The sequence below is a fragment of the Planococcus citri genome, chromosome 3 (assembly GCF_950023065.1).
Source record: "Planococcus citri chromosome 3, ihPlaCitr1.1, whole genome shotgun sequence".
In the NCBI taxonomy this organism is placed as follows: domain Eukaryota; kingdom Metazoa; phylum Arthropoda; class Insecta; order Hemiptera; family Pseudococcidae; genus Planococcus; species Planococcus citri.
The window spans coordinates 40,983,283-41,007,070 of NC_088679.1; the positions used below are offsets into that span (position 1 = coordinate 40,983,283).

At 33.9% G+C, this 23,788-nt stretch overlaps 7 protein-coding genes across 10 annotated transcripts; 4 read left to right on the forward strand and 3 right to left on the reverse strand.

Moving 5' to 3' along the window:
* Positions 1-730: 730 nt before the first annotated feature.
* On the reverse strand, positions 731-2,168 carry LOC135840854 (replication factor C subunit 4). Its single transcript, XM_065357578.1, has 2 exons — positions 1,954-2,168; positions 731-1,886 (listed from the first exon to the last, which is right to left on the reverse strand). The coding sequence occupies exon 2, from the start codon at positions 1,881-1,883 to the stop codon at positions 816-818; it is 1,068 nt and encodes a 355-aa protein (XP_065213650.1). The 5' UTR covers positions 1,884-1,886; positions 1,954-2,168; the 3' UTR covers positions 731-815.
* Positions 2,169-2,283: 115 nt separating this feature from the next.
* On the forward strand, positions 2,284-3,553 carry LOC135840855 (RNA exonuclease 4). Of its 3 annotated transcripts, none has more exons than XM_065357582.1 (2): positions 2,286-2,491; positions 2,658-3,553. In XM_065357582.1, the coding sequence occupies exon 2, from the start codon at positions 2,672-2,674 to the stop codon at positions 3,446-3,448; it is 777 nt and encodes a 258-aa protein (XP_065213654.1). In that variant the 5' UTR covers positions 2,286-2,491; positions 2,658-2,671; the 3' UTR covers positions 3,449-3,553. The 3 variants fall into 3 exon arrangements, with proteins under 3 accessions (XP_065213652.1, XP_065213654.1, XP_065213653.1); XM_065357581.1 differs by having other exon boundaries at positions 2,287-2,491; positions 2,601-3,553; XM_065357580.1 differs by having other exon boundaries at positions 2,284-3,553.
* Positions 3,554-3,607: 54 nt separating this feature from the next.
* On the reverse strand, positions 3,608-6,187 carry LOC135840851 (fumarate hydratase, mitochondrial-like). Its single transcript, XM_065357575.1, has 8 exons — positions 5,942-6,187; positions 5,544-5,663; positions 5,268-5,468; positions 4,949-5,194; positions 4,683-4,875; positions 4,389-4,592; positions 4,021-4,313; positions 3,608-3,949 (listed from the first exon to the last, which is right to left on the reverse strand). Exons 1-8 carry the CDS (start codon positions 6,053-6,055, stop codon positions 3,818-3,820), a joined length of 1,503 nt encoding a protein of 500 aa, XP_065213647.1. The 5' UTR covers positions 6,056-6,187; the 3' UTR covers positions 3,608-3,817.
* A 137-nt stretch (positions 6,188-6,324) lies between these two features.
* LOC135840850 (kelch-like protein 5) lies at positions 6,325-11,157 on the forward strand. Of its 2 annotated transcripts, none has more exons than XM_065357573.1 (14): positions 6,325-6,475; positions 6,709-6,974; positions 7,745-7,792; positions 7,916-7,963; positions 8,125-8,285; positions 8,361-8,522; positions 8,595-8,791; positions 8,873-8,989; positions 9,064-9,159; positions 9,228-9,642; positions 9,711-9,873; positions 9,939-10,151; positions 10,224-10,395; positions 10,471-11,157. In XM_065357573.1, exons 2-14 carry the CDS (start codon positions 6,946-6,948, stop codon positions 10,540-10,542), a joined length of 1,893 nt encoding a protein of 630 aa, XP_065213645.1. In that variant the 5' UTR covers positions 6,325-6,475; positions 6,709-6,945; the 3' UTR covers positions 10,543-11,157. The 2 variants fall into 2 exon arrangements, with proteins under 2 accessions (XP_065213645.1, XP_065213646.1); XM_065357574.1 differs by having other exon boundaries at positions 6,709-6,858.
* A 1,837-nt stretch (positions 11,158-12,994) lies between these two features.
* Cdk4 (Cyclin-dependent kinase 4) lies at positions 12,995-15,698 on the forward strand. The gene is made up of 8 exons (XM_065357583.1): positions 12,995-13,226; positions 13,304-13,429; positions 13,510-13,675; positions 13,743-13,881; positions 13,951-14,118; positions 14,183-14,343; positions 14,552-14,687; positions 14,767-15,698. Exons 1-8 carry the CDS (start codon positions 13,223-13,225, stop codon positions 14,857-14,859), a joined length of 993 nt encoding a protein of 330 aa, XP_065213655.1. The 5' UTR covers positions 12,995-13,222; the 3' UTR covers positions 14,860-15,698.
* On the reverse strand, positions 15,485-17,817 carry LOC135840852 (reticulon-4-interacting protein 1 homolog, mitochondrial-like). The gene is made up of 6 exons (XM_065357576.1): positions 17,300-17,817; positions 17,001-17,227; positions 16,734-16,931; positions 16,557-16,669; positions 16,203-16,485; positions 15,485-16,139 (listed from the first exon to the last, which is right to left on the reverse strand). The coding sequence occupies exons 1-6, from the start codon at positions 17,565-17,567 to the stop codon at positions 16,014-16,016; spliced, it is 1,215 nt and encodes a 404-aa protein (XP_065213648.1). The 5' UTR covers positions 17,568-17,817; the 3' UTR covers positions 15,485-16,013.
* A 245-nt stretch (positions 17,818-18,062) lies between these two features.
* On the forward strand, positions 18,063-20,650 carry LOC135840853 (reticulon-4-interacting protein 1, mitochondrial-like). Its single transcript, XM_065357577.1, has 7 exons — positions 18,063-18,217; positions 18,349-18,531; positions 18,660-18,889; positions 18,966-19,163; positions 19,237-19,349; positions 19,437-19,725; positions 19,790-20,650. Exons 2-7 carry the CDS (start codon positions 18,369-18,371, stop codon positions 19,892-19,894), a joined length of 1,098 nt encoding a protein of 365 aa, XP_065213649.1. The 5' UTR covers positions 18,063-18,217; positions 18,349-18,368; the 3' UTR covers positions 19,895-20,650.
* The last annotated feature ends 3,138 nt before the right edge of the window (positions 20,651-23,788 follow it).

The following is a 23,788-nucleotide window of genomic DNA, read 5'->3' on the forward strand; positions in this document are numbered from 1 at the left end:
AATGAATGTAACTCGCAACACAACAAACAACAACATCATTCCCTCCTCAACACCCCTACGCTGTAAACACGCCCACATAGCAACGTTCTGAGTGTATTGTTGTCGGTGTGCATTGTAATATGTACCTGCATTTATACACAATAGAGAAAGTGTTTTTTCAATTTTTTCGGCCTTTAATTTGAAAAATTCCGATTTTTTTTCTTGATGACATATCTACACGTCAAAAGGAACGTTTTGAAAAAAAAATTGTCGAAATCGGTTTGATAGAAAAGGCTGGCGAACTCTATCAAGGTTTCTACTCGAAATTCTATTGTTTAAACACAATAGAAAACGTGTTTTTTCAATTTTTTCGGCCCTTAATTTCAAAATTTTTGATTTTTTTTTCTTGATGACATATCTACACGTCAAAAGGAACGTTTTAAAAAAAAATTCGTTGAAATCGGTTCAGTAGAAAAGGCTGGCGGACTCTATCAAGGTTTTCCTTCAAACATCTTTTAATATATAAGGATCTATTATTCAGTACTCGCTACTCGAAGACCGGTTCTCTTTTCTATCTTGATCTTGATGATATAAGGAAGCAATTTTTGAAAGACGCCCATGCCCATCCTTTCAGAACATTATAGCGAATTAGCAATCAAAATATTGCAATCATTTTGACTTTGAATTTGAGCGTAAAATCACAGCCATGAACCGGATGCGGCTCGAACTTGAACAAAAATAAACACATTCGCTCACTTGAAAATATCTATTTATATACTTCAAACGATATAGCATATTTCAAAAACCGGAAAAACCTTACAATACAATATAAAAAATTAAAAAACATTAATTACAGCGCACGCCAGATCTAATAATTGAAGATACTCGCTTGCACCCTCTTGAAGTCGCCATGCACAAACCGAAATTTTTTCACAAATCGTTGCTTTTTGAACATCGGTTAAATTACTTTTGGCAATAATTAAATCTTGAAATTGATCCAATACTTGAGGAGCACAATAAGCCGATGATATTATTTCTTCGATGACAATTTCAGCCTTATCAAAGTTACGTGCTTTGCAAACGTCGAATAAATTTTCAATATATTTATCCGGAATAACTCCAGTAACTTCTAAAACATCTTCGTAAAGAACTCCTTCTTCTCCTTTCAATCGGGCACAAGATTGTAAGCAAGTAATGGCTCGTCTCAAATCACCACCCGAAGTGTCTACCAAAGTCTGCAGAGCTTTTTCATCACACGAAACTTTTTCTTCGTCACAAATCAACTTCAAACGTTTCAACATCGTGTCTTTACTGAGAGGTTTGAATCTGTACTTGGCACAACGAGAAGTTAACGGCTGAATTATGCAACTGACGTAATTACAAATCAGACAGAATCTTGTAGACTTGGTTTCTTTTTCCATTGTTCTTCGTAAAGCTGCCTGTGCGGCATGAGTCATTGAATCGGCTTCATCCAATATAACGATTTTGAAAGGAGGACAAGGTTTACCATCGGGTCTTGTTGAAGAAACGGAAAGCTGCGAGAATGTCTTCACTTTATCTCGTATCACTTGAATACCACGATCATCCGACGCATTCAGTTCGAGTATTCTATCTTTGTACATATCACCGAATAATTGACGAGCGGCTGCTATAATTGTACTCGTTTTACCAGTACCAGGAGGTCCATAGAATAAAAAATGAGGCAAATCTGCTCCTTGAAGACACTGCTTCAACGTAGCTACAATTTCATTTTGTTCCACTATATCATCTACAGTTCGTGGCCGGTATTTCTCAACCCAAGGTGTAGGCTTTTTGCCTTTCTTCTCTTCTTTCTTTAACGATTGCTTGGAGCTAGACGCATCATCACTTGGGTTAACTTTCCCTGACTTGAGAAAAGCTTCCATTTTCTGAAATAAAGAATTTTCTGTTGAACTATGATTCGATTTCGAATGAGAAAGGAAAACAATCACTTACGTTTATCTATTGAAGTTTTCAAGATTTTAACACGCTAGGACCAGAAGAATTCTACTTTTTGACCATTAATTTTCATCAGCCTGATCTCTAATTCATTAACGACATATCAATTCTGACAAGTGACAACGTAAAACAAAAACTACTTCAAAGTTCGAAAAACTTTCAGTTCAAGAAAATGGAAAATCTGCTGAGGCGCGATCGCGCGAAATTCAAAAATTTTATTGACTTTGTATTTGGACGGTTTTAACTGAATTAAAGAGGGTTCACACTTTACGGCAGGTAAATTTTTGTCATGGTCCACGACAACACTGAAAAATAACAACTGATTGATAAAAAATAATCAAAAATTATCTTACACATGAAAATGGAAACGGAACATGTGTGAGTTCAATTTTTTTAGTTTTTTGCCCATTTAATCAATTTTACTGAGTTTATTCAAATCCAAATGAACCTATTGTTATATTAGTATTCAACTATGCGCGATAGAAATATTTTTGCCGAGTTACCGGTTGAAGAAATACGAGAAAACATCGTTCCAGTAAGTAATTCAACTGAATCACATTCGAAGCGCAGTTCCAACATTAATAGAAGAGTTCGAAAGATAAAACCTAAAAGCAGTAATCCTATTGATAAATTTATTGATCTAGATTGTGTGAATATCAAAGAATTTGAAAAATTATCGATTGATTCTCACGTATCTGCAGATCAAGAGAATACCATGAAGAATGGTAATATTCCCAAGAAATCCAAGCCTACCATCGCTAATAACCTGGCAAATATCAACCATAAGAAAGCAACTGGTGCAGATAATTGGAAAGCCTTCTTAGAAAGTAAAGCAAATGCGAAAGATGCCTCAAATGATGAGTTTACTTTGAACATTGGCTATGAAGATGAATCTGACACAGTAAAAAAAACACACGTCGTCGCAATGGACTGCGAAATGGTTGGTATAGGAGAAGATAAAAAAGAAAACATGTTAGCGAGAGTTTCCATAGTTAATTCATTAGGCGAATGTATATACGATACGTTCGTGAAGCCAACAGCTACCATAACTGATTATCGTACAGCTGTAAGCGGAGTAAGACCTTGCGATTTAGTGAATGCTGAAAAATTCCCAGTTGTACAGAAAAAGGTATTGGAAATTCTCCGTGGCAAGGTATTGGTAGGCCATGCAGTTCATAACGATTTAATCGTATTGAATATTAGACACCCCAGACATAAAACCAGAGATACCTCTCGGTACAAGAAGTTTTATCAAATCGGCGTTGGAACTCCTAGTTTGAAAAAATTGACGTCTCATTTCTTAAATGTTGACATACAAACTGGCGAACACAATTCAATTCAAGATGCTCAAGCTGCCATGCAACTGTATATGTTATGCCGTAAAGAATGGGAAGCGGACGTTAAACAACATAGGCATGCTACTTTACGTAGTCGTTCAATAAAAAAACCTAAAAAGACTCATAAAACGAAGAAGAAACATAGAAACTATTGAAATAGTGGTATTGTTTTTATCTTTAATTAAATGAAGAATCAAGCTGAGTTTGTATAATAATTACCTATTTGTATATTTTCGTTAATATATCATTACCTACTTTAACGTTCGTTTTATTAGTTTCAAGTCGATTAAATTCTCAAGTGAAAACAACAAGCGTAATTAGGCAATCTGATTTTTTCATGATATTTGTACAGTATTAACAATTTTTACACGCTTATATCCGTAAATGAAAAATGTATAGAGAAATACTTCTGGAAAATGTTAAATTATACAATATTTTTTTATTACTATCTATGTGACTGAGTACAACCCTTGAACCAAGTTTTTTGCAAACCAGCTAATTCCATCTTTCGATTTCGCAAGTTCTTATTTCGGCCCGAGCATATCTTCAGGTTTAACCCATTTATCAAAATCTTCTTCGGTTAAATAATTCAGTTTGAGAGCAGCTTGTTTAAGGGTAGTTCCTTCTTTGTGGGCAGTTTTTGCGATTTTTGCGGCCTAGAACAAAAATTTGTGGATAAAAATTGTTTTTTCTGAATACGAAAATGTACCAATCATTTTCCTCGTACTTTATCATATCCAATGTGCGGATTGAGCGCGGTAACCAACATCAAAGATTCGTGCAGTAGTTTAGCAATTCTATCTTCGTTGGCGACAATTCCGACGACACATTTATCTGTGAATGCTACGCTGCTATTCGCTATTAATCTAATTGATCTAAGGACGTTGGATACAATCAACGGCTTGAAAACGTTCAATTCGAAATGACCATTACTTCCTCCTACAGTGACGGCAACGTGATTTCCCATTACTTGAGCTGCGACCATGGTAATGGCTTCGCATTGTGTAGGATTTACTTTTCCTACAAAAGAAATGAAAATTAGTTGAGCTGGAGCACATTGGAAAAAACTAGTTTATCTCTGGAGACGACACGAACCAGGCATAATGCTACTTCCAGGTTCATTTTCAGGTAAACTCAATTCACCGAGGCCGCATCTAGGTCCTGAAGCTAAAAATCGAACATCGTTGGCAATTTTCATCAAACTGACTGCTACCGTGTTTAGTGCACCGGAAACTTCAACCATAGCGTCATGGCTGGCTAAAGCTTCGAATTTGTTAGGCGCCGATTGAAACGGTAAGCCTGAAAAAATGGCAAATTCATCGATTTTCAATACTTACTTGTAAATCGACAAATAAAATCTGATGACAATTTAATTAAATTCAGCAGTACCCGTCAATTCGCTTATTTTCGAGGCGCATTTTTCAGCAAATCCGATACGAGTATTCAATCCGGTACCGACTGCGGTGCCACCGAGAGCTAACAGGTATAATCTAGGCAATGTAGTTTCGATTCGCTCGATTCCAAATTTAATTTGTTGAACGTAACCGCTGAATTCTTGGCCAAGAGTCAAGGGCGTGGCATCCTGAAATTAAATTGAAATTATCAACTGCAGATAAGAAAAAATTAACGACATCACTTTCAGCTAAAATCCGTACTTGAGTATGAGTTCTGCCAATTTTAATGATATTGGCGAATTGTTTTGCTTTAGCATCCAAAGCGTCGTGCAGATGCCTTAAACTAGGTAATAGACACTGGCTAATTTCCACAGCTACAGCAATATGCATAGCAGTTGGGAAAGTATCGTTGGAACTTTGACTTTTATTGACATGATCATTCGGATGAACTGGAGTTTTACTGCCCAACTTTCCTCCAAGCAGTTCAATCGCTCGATTACTGATCACCTATTAACGAATAAAATGTCGAAAAAATTGTAAGAATAGAGCATGTAATTAATTGTTTCAGACAGCGAGGTACCTCATTCGTATTCATATTTGTTTGAGTTCCAGAACCAGTCTGCCATATAACCAGAGGAAAATGATCTTCGTATAATTTTCCAGATATTACTTCGTCAGCAGCAGAGCTAATAGCATCTGCAACTTTGGTATCTAATCCGTAATCTTTGTTCACGATAGCGGCAGCTTTTTTAAGTACCCCCATAGCTCTAATAACAGCTTCCTAAGCAGATCGACATTATTTATGAAACAGACGATGATATAAAAAAATCGGTTATTCGTGAGAAAAATTATCTACCGGCATACGTTCGGTTGACCCTCCGATAGGAAAATTCATTACAGATCGAACCGTTTGCGCGCCGTAATATTTATCATCGGGCACATCAAGTTCTCCAAATGTATCTGATTCTTTACGTGGCTGAAACACGATTGACGAGTAGAAATTAATTGATTGTGCGATTAGTGAAAACGTAGAATGGGTTATAAATAATGAATTAATTAAAATACTAAATCAGCGAGATAAAGTATTCAGAAATTGATAATACTTCCTGAAATTTGCATTCCACGCTGTCAAAGGTCATTTCCCCTCTTCTCAGTTTTCATCAATGTTTCAACGAAGTAGCTCCATTAAATTGATTTATAATGACAAAAAATACATAGTAATGCGATTAACAATACCAGTAGATAGATACTTACCATAATGGATGTAGTCGACAAACAAGTTTTCAAAGAATTTGCGAACTTCTCTGCGAATAAAAACTGACAGCGACCGCGGCTAAGAGGTAACTGTTTCATAGTAACAAGTGCCATAGCTGATGAGTTTTATGATTGAGTTTGATTAGACGTTTATAGCAACCACATCCACTTCTTTATGACTAGAGTCTACGATGCACAACCTAGGTGTTCGGATCGGTGTTATCAAAGAAAGCTTGTTTACATGTGTTGAAGGTCGAAGAACTTGACGAAATGCCAACACAATTCGGGAACGTTCGGTTTTCGTTGTGATAACACAAAAAATCAATGAAATCGGTAAATTGCGACAGAGATGGAATCAAGAATGATTGCACTTTCGTGTCATTGATCTTTTTCAATTTTCGAAGCAATTTTTTTTTACAATTTTAACCTGATTTATGTACAGTTTATGATGTTATACGCCCGATTCTTAAGTGCTGTCTCCTGTCGGTGATCACGTTCGCACAAGTTCTTATCATCTTTACAACGGTGGCAGAGGTAAAGTTCTACATTACTATGCTACATTTGGATCCGTGTTCCACTCAAGTATCTGTACCTAATCTACTATTAAAATTTTAATTCAACGTTACATTAACCTACAACCACATTACAGTTGCGAGACGTCATACGCGGAACGTATAGTTCGTTGACATCACGAACCGTAACCACTGTATCTTCACTTCATTCAATTGATCTACGCTAATAAACAAAAGAACATATGATTTTTGCAGATTTGGCACAGCTTCAGCATTACAAATCGTGTACGATATTCGCAACTCGTGGCGTCTTTTGTTGGTGTTTGCTTTTTGCGTATTTATTATAAAATAAAATTCAATTCGACGTACTCTTTTGTCCGAAACAACACTTGAATGTGTATTAAGGTACGTATATTCATTCGTGAGCTTTCAAAGTATCTTTTCTTTTATTATAAGATTACAGTGCTTTTCATGTTTTGTTGATATTTTGACATGTTTCGAACTGCACATCAATCTGCCAGGTACCTATCTACCTTTATATTATTATAATTTTTAATTTTTTTTTGTTTGATGAGTTCATTTACAAGAAACACTAAATTTTAATCTAAACTTTTTCTAGTTGGTCTTTATTATTGATAGTTGAAAAACTTCGAATGCTTTGATTTAAAATACAATTGAAATTCAAGATACTTGCGATAATTTTCTGTTGAATTTACTGAGTGTGTTTCTTAATAAATGTGTTTCTTTTGTATAAAACAATTTTTTCGTTTTCACTTCACAAAAGTTCAAAACACACAAATAGTTTAGTAATTGAATGAAAAAAATATTCCCCTTGCATCACTAATAATTATATCATTCATTGAAATTGAATTCAACTTACATATTATACCAGATTCGACTAATCTTATTGACTATACTCAATTAATCATACTCTACGTAGAATGTAAAATAAACGAAAAGTAAAAAGACTACCTAGTTTTTCATGTGTTTTCTATTGTTTTTCAATTTTTCCCCATCGAAACAATTGACTTGTACCGTGTACGTGTAATCCTATCAACAAAGAACAAGGTTTTTTATGCGTGGGAAAATAAACAAAACCTTGCTATTGAAATTTTTCATTACCAACGCCTACATATTTTCTTTCGGCCGTTCACCTTCATCTCACTGATTGATTCATGCAGTTGGAAAATATATACGTTTAGAAATAGTTAACATTTTTTCTCTAAATTATAAAATTGATGAAATAGTTTACTTATGAATGGTGAAAATAATCAAAGTTAAATTTTTACAGCCACAGGATGCCTTTGTACAGAAGCGAGAGTTCTGAAGACACTTTAAAGTAAGTCTAGTGTTGCCAGAAAATCATTACGTTTTAAGCATGTCGCATTTGAAATTACAAGCTGCGTCAATCACTATTCGCAGAAGTTTTTTTGATTTATTTATTCTTCTTTTTTTTTCACAGGAACAGGATGTCTTTGCATAAAAGTGACAGCTCCGAAGAAAACATCAAGTATGATTCTTTTCGTATTGCATTTGCATATGAGTATTATTGCAATATTTAATAATGAAATGTTTATTTTTAATATTGTAATACTTTGGTACTATTCCAAAAACGCATCGTTTAATTGCTTTGTTTCGATTACATTGCTTAATTCAATTTTTATTTTACAGAACCAGCGAATTAGCTTCCATGAGAAGTATTTCTGATAGTTTAGCTAGCGTTTCATCTAAAGATGAATCTTTCCGGTACTACAGACACGCCGAAGTGGGGTTTGGACGTTTGGAAACGTATTTTTTACAAAATCAACTGACTGATGTGACACTGGTTGCTGGTGAGTTGAGAAATAAAAATGAAAATGTTGCTGCTTTCGTGTGTTGTATTTTTCACTCATCACGCGTGATTTTAGGAGACAAATCAATAAATGCTCACAAAGTTGTATTGTGTGCAACGTCCGATTACTTTGCTGCCATGTTCACGACAAATTTGAAAGAATCTAGTCAAAGCGAGGTGATTCTTCATGAAATGGATGGCGAAATATTATACAAATTGATCCTTTATTGCTACACAGGTATTTTTCATTTTCAGTTTTTAAGGGTGAAAACCCAAATCAATTACAAACTGTCTGTATTTCTCATTTTAGGCAAAATCGATTTACATGAAGATACAGTCGAATCGATGTTAGCTATAGCATCTATTTTGCAGTTAGGAGAAGTTACTCGTGCTTGCTGTTCGTTTCTTAAAAAGCAATTACATCCGTCAAACTGTATCGGAATATGTCTTTTTGCTGATAGACAAGGCTGTGACGATTTGAAAAAAGCTGCGCAGAAATACACCGCGGTATGATTAAAAATTACTCGTATCAATTTTTAATTTTTTACTGTTCGTAATCTGTATTAATTTGTATCGTAAATTTCTTAGGACTATTTCATGGACGTGATTCAAAATCAAGAATTTTTAGCACTTCCAGAAGATGAAGTGTTTAAATTACTTTCTTCCGATGATCTTAGTGTTCCTGCTGAAGATGACATTTTCAAAGTAAGCATTTAATTTATAATAATTTGCCATAATGAAAAACAAAAAAGGTGCTGATTTTCATTCAATTTTAACAGGCTTTAATGAAATGGGTTGAATATAACGAACCGATTCGTTCAAAAAATATTGGTAAACTTCTAGGTGTTGTTAGACTACCTTTGTTGCAACCTTCGGTGAGTGAATAGGCCTACATTTTAGGAGTATTTTCATTTTTCCGGCTCATTCCATTCTTTTTCAACAGTTCATAGCAGATCACGTAGAAACTAAAGCTATATTGCGAAATGACCCGATATGCCAAGGGCTGATTATGGAAGCAATGAAATATCACCTACTACCCGAACGTAGACCACTGTTACAGAACACTCGTACACATCCTCGCAAATCTACCGTCGGTAGCTTATACGCTGTTGGTGGTATGGATTCATCTAAAGGCAGCACAACTATTGAAGAATATAACGTCCGAGCCAACAAATGGACTACTACGGGTACTATGAGTGCTCGAAGATTGCAATTCGGCGCTGCTATATGCGATTCAAAAATGTACATTGTTGGTGGTCGAGACGGTCTAAAAACCTTGAACACTGCTGAATGTTTCGATCTCAAAACGATGACTTGGACAAATATGCCTTTGATGTCAACGAGTCGACATGGTTTAGGTACGAACGAACGGATTTTTCACTCACTTCGAATGAGATCGTATTTGACAATTGGTATATTTTTTTAGGCTTGGCTGTATTAGAAGGACCATTGTATGCTGTTGGCGGACACGATGGTTGGAGTTATTTGAACACTGTTGAGCGCTGGGACCCTGATTTAAGGCAGTGGAGTTACGTTGCTCCTATGTCAATGGCTAGATCTACTGCTGGTGTTGCAGTTTTAAACAACAAGTATGCTGAAAGTTAATATTGAGATCTAATTGGGCGCAAGTTCTAATTCGGTTATAATATTTTAGATTATATGCGGTCGGTGGTCGAGACGGTAGTTCATGTTTGAAAACCGTCGAACAATACGATCCGCATACAAATAAATGGAGTTTGTGTGCTTCAATGATCAAACGACGTGGAGCAGTTGGTGTAGGTGTTCTGAATGGATACCTATACGCAATCGGTGGTCACGACGCTCCTGCTTCCATTCCTTCTGCTTCAAGATTTAGCTGTGTTGAACGGTAGGCATCGTGGATTTTGTAGACGAAATATAATGGATGTGAAATAACGAATTATGTGTGTACATTTCACAGATATGATCCGAAAACTGATACTTGGAATGCTATTGCGAATATGAGTGTCGCTCGTGATTCCGTTGGCGTTGGTGTTCTAGGAGATAGATTATATGCTGTTGGTGGCTACGACGGACAAGTGTACTTGGCTTTGGTGGAAATGTACGACCCGAATACAAACGAATGGCAGGAGGTCAGTATTGTACAGCATACTCACACAATGGTTCTAACCTTATAAAATCGTAATAAAATATTTTTGTTACAACAGGTTAGTTCTCTGAACACTGGACGTGCAGGAGTTTGCATTGTCGCTGTGAAATGTTTAACTAAAAAGGATTAAATCCAGTGTTTCTCATTTTTCATTTTATTTATATATATATTTTTTTCATTTCAACTTTTAAAAAGTCCTGGTTTTTTATTTCGAGTATTTTGTATTGTTTTTTTATTATTTTTGTTTTTCATTGTTTTTTTTACATAAAAAGCTTGAGAGGATTTCTGCAGTTAACTTCGAAGCAATATTTGGTAACCTGATTTTTTTTATTAGGCCTACATATTGTGATGAACACTTAAGTAAGATTTTGAGTAGACTAGGATCGTAACAATCATTTTGTAAGCAATAATTTTTTTTATGAAATATTGTTTGTGAAGCTGGCATTCAATGCAATAGCAAGTCATATTTCAAATATTTTTAGCTTTTAGTGATTTAATGTAGGTATAAAACTAGATGTAATTTCAACTTTCTATTTCGAAATATTTTAGACAGTATTTATTCAGATTTAAGAATTTTATTCATAGCTCAATAGTAACTCAGTCAATTGTGAATAATATAGAGTCCCGATGTTGTAAATACGTTGAGCTAGGCTTGGTTTGGAATCTTTCAATTATGTACCTGTATGTTCCTGTTATGTATCGTATCGTATTTAAGTTTGTGATAAAATAAATGTTATTTGATTTATGTTCGTATGATTTTTTCTTTAATGTACTACCGAGGGTTATTTTGATATCGAGTAAAATTTCGCTTAATGAGCCTCGGGTGCTCGTATCTCATAAGCGTTTCGATTTGAAAATTCAAATAAAGCAGACATTTCTCAAAAGGACATCAGTTTTGACAATTTTCAGATTAAAAAGCGTCCAAGAAATTACTGCAGTAATTTTCTATAGCTGTGACATTGTTTCACACGCCTGCCCAATCTAATGAGCCACAAATTCGGATGATTTGGAACGGATGAAAATTCCTTTGTACTGAGCGCCGCCGTGCCGGTAAACAAAACGAATTAGTGTAGCCAAATTTTCCAACAAAAATGACTCTGGAATGTAATTAACAAATAAGTACCAAGTTTCTTCTTATTTAAAATGATGAGTTTTTTGGTCAGTATAAAACATAACTTCTGTGCATATTCGAGCACTTAATTTGGTGCACGTAAAAGAAAATTTCAATTCAAATTTTAAAAAAAAAATATAAAAAAATACTTAGAAATATCTATTCTATGCAACACTGCTTCATCAGCTGGGCAGATGTTATTAGGGCTCTATATAAACCAGGTGAGCGCATCCACCATTTTGTTCCCTGAAGTGATAACGAACCAGTAATTATGCATACAATTTCTTATGTAAAAAATGCAATTTTTTAAATTGTTCGCGAGTTTGGGTGAACTGTTATGCAGTCTTAAATTAAAGACAATAAAATTCCCTATCGATTGATGTTAAATTTTGATCATTTCGCGTAAAAATAACGATTTTATGAATATTTCTATTTTACTGATTTTTGCATACTACGTACGTCATCTTTAAAGTAAAAATACTCGAAATTTTCAGTGGACACATAGGTATTTTATTACAGTAAAATGTTCGTTATTTTATCCTCTTTAAAATGAGCTATTACCGAAAGCTCTACATGCAACCGTTCAAAAGTTTTCGAAGTTGAAAGTTGCGAAAATCAGCTGCGGGCACTCGGGCAGTAAGTATTTGACTTTGAACAAATTTTACTCAAAATTTTCAACGGACACATGGATATTTTAATACAGCAAAATGTTCGTAATTTTATCGTCTTTAAAATGAGCTTATAACGAAAGTTCTACCTCTCATCGTTCAAAAGATCTTGAAGATCAAAGTTGCGGAAAGTAAAATACTGATCAAAACTAAGTGACTGATAACAGTGATAACACAATTTGGCCACTTTCCGCAACTTTGAACTTCAAAAACTTTTGAACGGTTGAAGGTAGAGCTTTCGGTAAACAACCATTTTAAAAAGGATACAATTACGAACATTTTGATGTATTAAAATACCTACGTGTCCACTGAAAATTTCGAGTAATATTAGTTCAAAGTTCAGTACTTACCATCCGCAGCTTGTTTTCCCAACTTTCAACTTCGAAAACTTTTGAACGGTTGCATGTAGAGCTTTCGGTAAACAACCATTTTAAAAAGGATACAATTACGAACATTTTGCTGTATTAAAATACCTATGCGTCCACTGAAAATTTCGAGTATTTTTAGTTTAAAGACGACGTACGTAGTACGCAGAAATCAGTAAAATTGAAGTACCTATTCATAAAGTCGTTATTTTTTCATGAAATGATCAAAATTTAACATCGATCGATAGGAAATTTTATTGTCTTTAATTTGAGACTACACGTAAGTTCACCCGGACTCGCGAACTATCGAGAAAATTGCATTTTTTACGTGAGAAATTGTATCTATACTTACTAGTCCGTTATCACTCAGGGAACAAAATGGCCGATGCGCTCACCCACTTTATATAGAGCCTTAATGTTATTCTTCTATTGACAGCTGCATGAAAGCTAATGAATTCCCCTTCTCGTCATAAGGTTGTTGAACATTTTAAAAAAGTGTGTTTCCTGTCAGCGGTGCCGGTTGAACTCCTCATAAAGGAAACTACGCAAATAATTCTGCGTAATACCGCATATCTGTTACAAATAAGTGAGCTTTTAGCTGCAAAAGCCAACTCAGTAGCGTAATTAGTGTTTGATTACTTGTTGATTGTGTTTGAGTTCGTGTAAATGAGTAAGTATGGCATTTCACGTTTTCGTGCATCGTGCACATTTGAGACTTTGAAATTATCGATGCTTGATATGTTACAGAAATGCACAAGACTGCGGAGCAAGATGATACTTTGTATATTACGCGGCTCGATGGCATGAATTATGACTCTTTTTTTGAGGGCAGTTTCAGCAGTGAATTTGATAACATGAATGTTATTGGAAATGGTAAGTTTATGAAGTGATGCGTTATGTCTTTTAAATCAGTCTTATGAAAGATTTCCACTCATGATGCGCTTATCTCTTAGGTGCGCAAGGAACGGTGTACAAAGCAAGGGAGAAAGCAACGGGTAAATATGTGGCTTTGAAGAGATTCAAAATATCGGTTACCGAAGACGGCCTACCATCTTCCGCAATGCGAGAAATCACTGCGTTAAAGCATCTTCATTATCATGAGCATCCGAATATAGTGAGGTAACTAAATCGACTTATTGAGTTACAAACGATGCGATTGTGTAACCGTTTATGTCCGTTTCCACAGATTATTAGATACATGCCAAGGACGATGCAGGGATACATCGCTAGTATTACTTTTGGTTTTTGAACATATCGATCAAAATTTGGCAGATTATATTACCAAGTCACGGTTCAACGGTGAACTAGAACCACATCTTATTAAAGTATGCTCATTGTTGTTGCTTTTTAATTCGTAGTGTAGTGGAAATTTTAATTTATTGCTCTGTTCCTAGAACTTCTCGAAACAACTTCTTAATGGAGTCGACTTCTTGCATTCTCATCGGATTGTGCATAGAGATCTGAAACCACAGAATATTCTGATATCGGATAGTGGCCAGTTGAAAGTTGCAGATTTTGGCCTAGCTAGGATATATGACTATGAAATGAGGCTCACCTCATTGGTAAACAATATTCAAGAATACTATTTTCTAGATTAGAACAAATTATACAATTTGCCTATTCCAGGTTCAAACACTCTGGTATCGAGCCCCAGAAGTTATTTTAGGACTATCATACACTACTTCTGTAGATATATGGGCTTGTGGTTGTATCATAGCAGAAATGTATCTGAAGAAACCGTTGTTTCCCGGTAGCTCGGAAGTTGATCAGTTGGACAGAATTTTCCAGTGAGTAAACAATCCGAATTATGCTGTTAATTTTTTAAGACAATTTTTTTTCAATGTAATATTTTATTTTAAATGGCCTCGTCCATGGGAAATAACATGAAGTAAGTGAAACGTGTGTTGGTTCAATGCCATTAATTGGCAATCGAAGGCCTAAATTTTAATTGTTTTAAATTGTCGTGATTATACAACGAACTTTTTGGTTTTTCAGAATCGTAGGCACGCCTTCGAATGAAAACTGGCCTGAAAATGTATCCTTGGAAAGAAGCGAATTCCAAAATTGGCCTACTGTGTGTTTGAGGTCACTTATTCAGAGGTTGTGTGTTACAGGTTCAGAGTTAATAACCGTACGTATCATAATGGCTACTTCAAAAAAGTGTCGATTATTTCTACCTTTATTTCTTTAATTTTGACGGTGATTTCCAGAGCATGTTATCATTCAATCCTAGTAAGCGAATCAATGCACGGGATTCATTAGTTCATCCGTATTTCGATGACGTTAAAGGGAATGAGAATTGATCTTAGAGAACAAATCAAGGGGCAATATTAATGTTAAGTGAAACTTATTTTTAGCAGAATCTGCAACATGGTAATGTTTGCCGACAGCATGATTTTATTACCAGTCATATCAATGCATTTAAGAGGCTTTCTGGTATGAAAGTACATTATAAATTGATTAATTTATTATATATATTAAATTATTTGATTGGTCACCAAGTTGTTGTGCATTTGTTTTTTTTTTACGTTTGTAAAAACTGGGTTTTTGTAGTTATTACTTTTTCGTATTAATTCACAATTATTTCTTAGTTCCTTACTATAATATTAAGATTTAAAAACAAGCGAAGTATCCTAACTTGTATGTTTTTTCAATTAACTTCCAGGCAAAGTAGGCTAGGTAGTAACTAAAGTAATTAATATTTTACTATTTGGTACAAATTTATATTGAACTGTCAGGAATTAGTCTTAGCGTAATTTAATTATGGTTATTGTTCTATTTATTTGCCTATAATTTTCTCGAACATCTGATCTTATTAATTTTTTCCTTAGCAATGCCTGGGAAAATTATATTGTTACCAAAATATTTTCATTAATGAAACTGTATTCAATACTGAAATGAATTCCTGAGGAAAATACTAAAAAGATATCGTTTCTTACTGTGCGTATTTTTATTGTCGTTTCGATAATAATCGTTCATCTTTTCTATAAACATGGTACCTACTATCTAGAAATGATGCTTACAATACTGAACGCATTATCTAGACTTAATTACATTATTTGTAATGAATATACGTATATGTGTAAGATTTTGATTTTAATCGGATATTTAGTTCGTAAATAAATGTTCGATTGCATTCGCACTTATTCGAAACGTTATTTAGTAAAACGTCATTAATACGTAATATTATAATTATTAGCACCACACGCGAAATATACTTCAAACATTTGAGTTGTACGGAAAACATGAAAATTTCTTAGGTATATAGGCACGATAGTATATAATTTTATACTACGAAGTAAAATCACAATGATGTAGAAATATTGCACATTTGAGTTTTACTTGTTCTAACAACACTGGTAAAAAACTAATAACAATTCGTTACACACAAATCTTATTAACCATAAGAGGCTAAAGCAATGAAATCTTCAATTATTAATTTTCTGAACATCTGTTTTCACTCGCTGGATTTTTTCTTGTCTAAAGAAATTACTATTTTTCCTCGTAAATGACCAGCTTTCATTCTTGAGTATGCCTCGGGTACTGATGAAAATGGATATGTTTTTTCGATAGGAGGAGTTATCTAAAACCATGACATTTTTTTAAAAAACCTATACGTCAATTCAAAAATGAACCAATAACTTACTTTATTTTTGTTGACAAGTTCAGATATTTCTTCGACTGCTGTAGCGAGTGGCATGAAAAAGCCCCATTTTATGAGGCTACCTTTCTTGAAAACGCCGGAGGTAAGATTAGGAACGGCTAAATCGATAGCACTCTTTACCGTGCCACAGAGTAATCCATAAGTATCAATGTTATTCAACAACGGCGACCTGAGAGTAATTAATGATCCTCCTGGATTCACATGCGGTACGTACGCTTCAAGTTCTTTTTCGCCAATACCAGCTGCGTCCAAAATTACATCATATCTGAAGTAAGCAGAAACTGAAAGTAAGTTAGTCGAAAATCGTGGTTGAACGGATGGTGTAGTAATACTCACTTTCCAGCGGATTCTACGCTTGATTGGTAAGTTGGAGACGTGTAATCCAGAATAACTTGAGGTGAGAAAGTTTCTACCAAAGAGACAGCATCTGAGCGACAGGTAGCAACGACCTATTCAATCATAAGCAATTAGATTTTGTTTAGAAGCTTATAGATTTTTCTAGATTCGATTTACCTGTGCTCCCCATGCATTCAACATTTGAACAGCAACACTTCCTACGCCACCGGATGCACCCAATACCAAAATACGTTTATCTTTGGGAGACACTACGATAAAATTTCCTGATATTTTCAAAGCACTCCAAGCTGTTAGAGCTGTATACAATATACCACTTGCTTGTTCCATCGATAAGAAATCCGGTTTCTTGGCCACCTGTAATGATAAACTTCGAATTAAGATTTGGATATTTCAGAGTGTTGAGACATAATATCCACCACATACCAATGATTCTGAAGTTACTGTATACTCTGAATGGCATCCTTGATCATGAGGCTTCACCACCCCAAAAACTTCGTCTCCAATTTCAAATTTTGTGGCTGAATTTCCTTTGGCTACCACAGTACCAGCGAAATCTCTGCCCAATATCAACGGAGTTTCGGAGGTGGACTGATCCTGACAAAGCGAACTAATCTGACGCATGTTGCTCAATAAAACGGAGCCAAATCCACCTATTATCACAAATGAAATTCTATAGCAAAAAGAAATGAATGGAGAAAATATATTTTTAAATATCGACTAACGCATCATTTCCACATCAAGAGGATTTACTGAAGCCGCTGATACTTTAACCAACACCTGATTCGGATCAGTTATGATTGGAATTTCAACATTTTCCGTCAATACTAGGTTACTTTCATCGCCGTAATTCGTCAACTGCCAGGCTGACATGGTCCCAGTGAAGTCCGCTGCAGGATTTCGTTCCAGGGTTTGAGATTGACACCATCGTTTAGGACAAGTGGTTGATACTTTGATGAGATTTAAAGTTCGTAATAAATTTTTAAAATGCATGGTCAAATTAAACTTTGAAGATTTTAAGCTAATTAATACACCTGAGAGAGATTCATGATAGCGAAAACTGGACAATTTATACTCTTGAATAACCCAGTAATTAAAAATAGCAAAGCAACTCAATAAATTAACGATAAACAAAAATATTTGAAAGTTCACAAAAGTAAAAGTTCAATTTTCAAATTTTTCGGATTCTCTGTCAACTTTCACTTTTCTTTGCGATTGATAAGGAAAGCAAAACTTTGACGGTTCATGGTGACTCATAAATTGCACGAGTTGAAGTTTTGTATTATTTTTATTTTTTTATTTTAAAAGATCTTTTTGAAAATTGTTCAGTTTAATTTTTATTTGAAAACTGCAGAGTTATGAGCTTTAAAAGTTTATTTAACATAAAATCAACGATGCATTTCTGAAAAAAATTGTTTGGTAAAAAAATTTGTTTCTGTTCGTTTTGAAAAAAAAAACAAATTGAGAACCCTTTGTTCACAAGGTCACTTTTGTATTGATCCCATCCAAAAAAATAATGAATTAAAATAATGATAAGAACAATTGCGCCGTTTTCTGGCTTTCATTATTGAAATTATTGAAATTTTGATGCATTTTGAATGCTATATTAATTGCATTTAAATATTTATTTAACAAATTAAATGGTAAGTACGGTTATGATTAATTCCCTCAAAAATTTATCATATAAATATCGTGACATTTGTTTGCTGGAGTGTGTTTCATATTCATTCATTTTTTACTTGCTGTACAATCTGTCGTTCGCTTATATGTTCAGAACGATTTCAACTGAAAAAAATGGGTGAAATACCGAGCTCCATGTCTGCATGGCAAGTTTTGGATTACAGTGGAACAATTCATTACACGTCAGAAGCTCCTGTTCCGAAAATAATCAATCCTCGTGAAGTTTTGGTAAAAGTGACCTCGTCTTCAATCAATATAATAGATTGGTACATGACCGGTGAGCAATGTTTTCCAAATAATTATAAAATTAAGTCTAAAATGTACTCTGTATCGAAGTGATTATTGACTTTTTTTTATTTCGCATTCGATTCACATGTGTATATATATGTACATGGTGCGTTTCAGAGGGTTACGGGCATGTTTTACTGAATTTCATCAAGAAAATCCTGCATTTCTTTTCTGGCTATCCGTCGCACGAATTTCCTGCAACATTGGGTCGAGATTTCGTCGGTAAAGTCGTTGCCGTTGGCTCAAGAGTAAATCCCATGTACGAAATCGGTACTATAGTCATGGGTCTTGCACCACCTCCAAGAGATGGCTCTCATGCTGAGTATGTCGTCGTAAACCAAAAATATGTAAGTAGTAACAAATTTTTCTAATCTCAAGATTATTTTTGATTGATTCACCAACCGTTTATTCTACGTATTATAGATAACTAAAAAACCAGATGAAATCAAAGATGAAGAAGCAGCTGCTGTTTTGTACGCCGGTGTGACTGCCTGGTCCGCGTTGAATATCGGAGCAGATCTTTGGTTCAGAGAAAAAAAGAATAAAAAAGTTTTAGTTATAGGAGCATCCGGTGGAGTTGGCACAGTTGCTATTCAATTATTGAAGTCGTGGGGAACGAGTGTGAGTTACTTAAATACAATTTTTTTTACCAACGAGCTCAGTAAACTTGAATTTTTATATCACTTTTATTCAGGTGGTAGCTACTTGCAGCTCAAATGCGATACCATTGGTGCAAAGATTTCGCCCTGAAAAAATCATAGATTATACCGAATCGTCTTTCTTTGATGAACTGCGAGAATGGGGACCGTGCGTATATTTTTGGTGCATTTATATCTACGTATACTTTCCAGAGCACTAAAAGTTTTTAACTCGTATATTATTTTGATGATTCAGATACGATATCATATTGGATGCTGCAAATATCGGCGAGGCTCAAATTCCTAATTACATATGTTTTTTGAAATCGTTCAAATGCGCCAAATACATTACTCTGCAACCTCCCATTCTTCCCGAAACCGATCGATATGGTGTATTTTTTGGTTTATTGAAAACGTTGTACGATTTTATTGCGGTTAATGTCGTTCACGGATCACTGCTCACAGCGAGGTCCATTTCTTATGGAATATTTATTCCAATGCGTGGTGCGATTGAAGAACTAGCAACTTTAATGAAACAAAAGAAAGTACGTTTCTTCAATTTTCAAAAATAGAATTTTCAGGTTAAATGTAAAATTATCATTTTTCTAGCTCCATGCTGTAATAGATTCAGAGTTCCCATTTGCTGAAGCTTCTGCGGCTTATGATCGAGTGAAGCAAGGCCATCTTAGAGGAAAAGTGATATTGAAACATTAACGCAATCATTTTCTCAATGGAGAATACTTTAATGGATATTCGTGTCTTTCTATCTGTTTTTTTTTTCAAGAGCTTAGAACCAAAAGGACGTTTTTAAAGAGCTTTAGATGTTACCAAGCGTTTTAATCATTTATTTAAAAGCTCCCGAGATTTTGAATTTTTTTATAGTTCCTACTTTTTATTCTTTATAGTATTTTTTAAATTTTATTTTTGCGTTTTTTAATGATTTTTTGTTTGAATAATTTTTAATGCTAAGCAAACTTAATCAAATTACTGAATTTAATTTTAAACGCTTATTCATAATCAAGATAATGCTGTTGGTTTACTTGAGATACGTAAAATTACGTGAAAAATACTGCATTTTTTTGTCTAATACGTTAAGTTTGCATTTTTTTTTATATTCAGTAGGGAAGTAATCAAAATGTGGTCTACATTACAAAATTGTCTTTCCCATTCCCTTGATGAATCTTCACTGTTTTGTTACCTTAATATACGTACATACGCGCATATCAATCGAAGCACTTTATTTTACTTATAAAAATTTATTTTACCGAAGATATGTATTTGTTGATGCATTATGTTAATTTGTTACGCATACGCAAAATATTGATTCAAGTAATAACAATAAGGTTGCCAAATCACGGAAATGATACAACTTTTTAAGAAAAAAATTATAATTTTACCTACTTCCAAGTTAATGTTATCGATGTGTGATTTTTATTATCAAAATAAACATTACTTTGAAAAATCTATAAATATGCTCGAATAATTGTAAACAAAACTACAAAAGTAAAATGGATTAGGAAGATGATAAAATGTAATTTACATGATTTCAAGTACTCGGAGCATATAACCGTACGAGTATCTCTATATACCTCTAATTAGCACCGTAATGATACCAAAATTACTCAACTCTGTCAGCGTTAGCGTATTATGCAATGCTCGAAGAACAAGGTAGGTATATATTCTAGAACGAAGGCAAAAACCAGTTTCTGTCGTACCAATAAGTCAGAGAAAGTAAAAAACAAAAACGCCGACCGGTAAATGGCTATTTTTTCCCCCTTTTTACAAAGTTTATTACGTATTTGTCGTGGATTAACCACGAATTATCCTTCAAAAAGTCCAGTATGGGCGAACGACCCGCCACATGGCCTTACCAGAAGCAGAAGCAAACATTTAAATAATGACCTGTTTTTTTTTCATCTCGCATGACCAGATTAATTAGTCCAATTTTTCGGCGAAATATAATCCGTACGTTTAATTTTAATTTGACATTTTTATTACCTGAATCTTCCATTATCGAATCAATTCGATAGGTAAACTAATTATTTGGTTTAATCTTTATCAATTTAAGTTCGTTATGATGGGTATGTGATAGATAGGTACCTTTGGTTATTTGTAGATGGAAAAAATCACTGAAGACTAGGTATTTGTATTCCACTCGACATATCAAAGAGTTATTAAAATTCACGAAGACGACGACAACGCACTTTTAAGTGGGGCCTACCTACTTTTCTTAATTGTTGAAATAAATGAACGAACGTGAATATAATGCGGTTGAATTAAAGATTTCAACTGCTTGTTATTTAATTTGATTACAAAAGTATTGATGCAGCGGTGAAGAAACGTGTGTTTCGAAAATTCTTTTTATCAGTATGATATCTTCCCATCATCCGCAGGATATAATTTGGACCAGGCTTAAAATGAAGGACGATCCGGATTCAGATAAAATACTAGAAAAATGAAAATAATGTACCTAATGACCAAGTTTGCGTGTTTGTTAATTACAAATGGTGTAAAACTATTCGTCTGTGCAGATTTTAAACCACCTATATAACGTGATAATGAACCAGACGACGGAATATGTTAATTAAATTACTTTATCGAATGTCTCAGATAAGTCAAATGTGCCCGTAACATATTCATCTTAATGAAAATTACATAGCATCTACTAAACTTACGTACGCGTTGCATTTTGTAAGCAATTGAATTTATCGATTGTATCATCATTCTACGGAGCAATTCGAACGATTCTGAAATATCGTGAGCATTGTATTGTATCTAAGATCATTGACATCAAACAATTTTTTTTCGAAATAAATAGGGGAAAATTTAGGTTGGTACCCAAACCCAATCCACGCGTAAAGCTGATTTATGCGGTTTTTTCGAGTTGCGCTAGTTTAGAGTTATACCCTCTTGCTAAGTTATAGAATTTTCAGATCAGTCAGTCGAAAAATTCGCGTGAAATATTGAAATAGATACGACGTAAAAGTTGGCACAACAATGAGAATTGAGAATAATTTTCATTTTTATTTTTTAATGGATTTAACAATATAATAATAATTGAGACGGTCAAATTGACACAGGAAGTTGGGGAAAAACATATTTTTTCAAGTAATATAATATACATTTCACGAGTTACGTACATACCTAACTCGAATACCTACGTGTTAATTTAAAGATGCATTTTTTAAGTTCAGACAATGAACTGATTCTCATAGTTTACAATATGAATAGATGAGCAACCAAAATATTTTTATGCGTAATTTTTTCATTCAATATTTCTCAAATTTTGTGAAAATTATTTACATGGAAACGCCAGTATTGAGATAACTTTGTAAATTCAAATAAAATAATTAAGTATTTCAAAATCAGGGGTTTAAAAAATTCATAATTTGGTTTTTAAAAAAATTTATGAAATTTCGAATGCTTGGGTGGGAAGTTGATTTAATAGGTATCCACTACCTATACATTTAAATCAGAATTCCCAATTTTTTTATTTTTTGAATTTTGAAAATGAGACCACGATTTCCGCACAGCTCATTGATATCATATCACAAAGTTTTTTACTACTCCTTGCTCCTTGCAACTTTCTCAAAAACAACAAATATTTGAAATTAATTTTTCATTTTATTTTTGACTGCAGAATTACTAAAGAAAAAAAAAAAACTATCAAAAGATTTTTGGATATTTATACCTAGTAAAAAAAATGAAATCAAGTTTTTTATTTGAAATATTCGAACAGGTATTAGAGAATCGAGGTGTAATAAAAAATTAGGTACCTACTTAATCTCTTAATCTTTACATTCCAAAAAAAAAAAAAAAAAAACGTTTCAAAATATTTGCGAAAAATTTTCAGGAATTGAAATTTTTTACCATCTATTCTGACAGAATGTGAAAAAAAACAAGGGAAAAATGAAGTTGAATCCACCGATTTCATTCAAATAACAATTTTTAAGAATTTGGAATAAGGAACATGAGGACTCTAATCTGAAAAATGAATAATAGGTACATATACATTGTAGATAGCTTTAGCCCATGCCTATTTGAATAAATTCAACATCCCAAAATTACTTAAAATCAACATGTAAGTAGCAATCATAATTTTTCGCAAAAATGTTCGAAATTGAGGAGAGACTAGACTGCTAGAGGAACACTAATGAATTGTATCCAAAAAATGAGCAGATATGCATTTGAACTCGGTAGGTACCATCAGAAAGCTGTCAAACGGCGTTCAATCACCCATTTTCAATTTTTCACTATTTTGAATTTTTAACCCTGTTTCAGTTCCTGGGCACTTCACATGGTGGCTTCCGTAATACTCATCACGAAAAATTGAGCTTACATCGTGAAAGCTCTGTTTTGAGCTCTTCAAATTTATATTATATATCAGTATTGATTATAATATACCTATTTTACTGAATCATCATCAAACGGAACCAGTAAAAAAATTGAATGAATATAAATCCCTACTTCTTTAATTTGAACTGATCAGAAATAAATCCACTTAAAACTGTCTTCGAAATCCTCATGAAAATTTACTTGAATCTTAAAAAAGCAAAGAACCACCAGATTTTCGCACAAAAAATTGACCTTGACCTCTTAGCTGAGCAT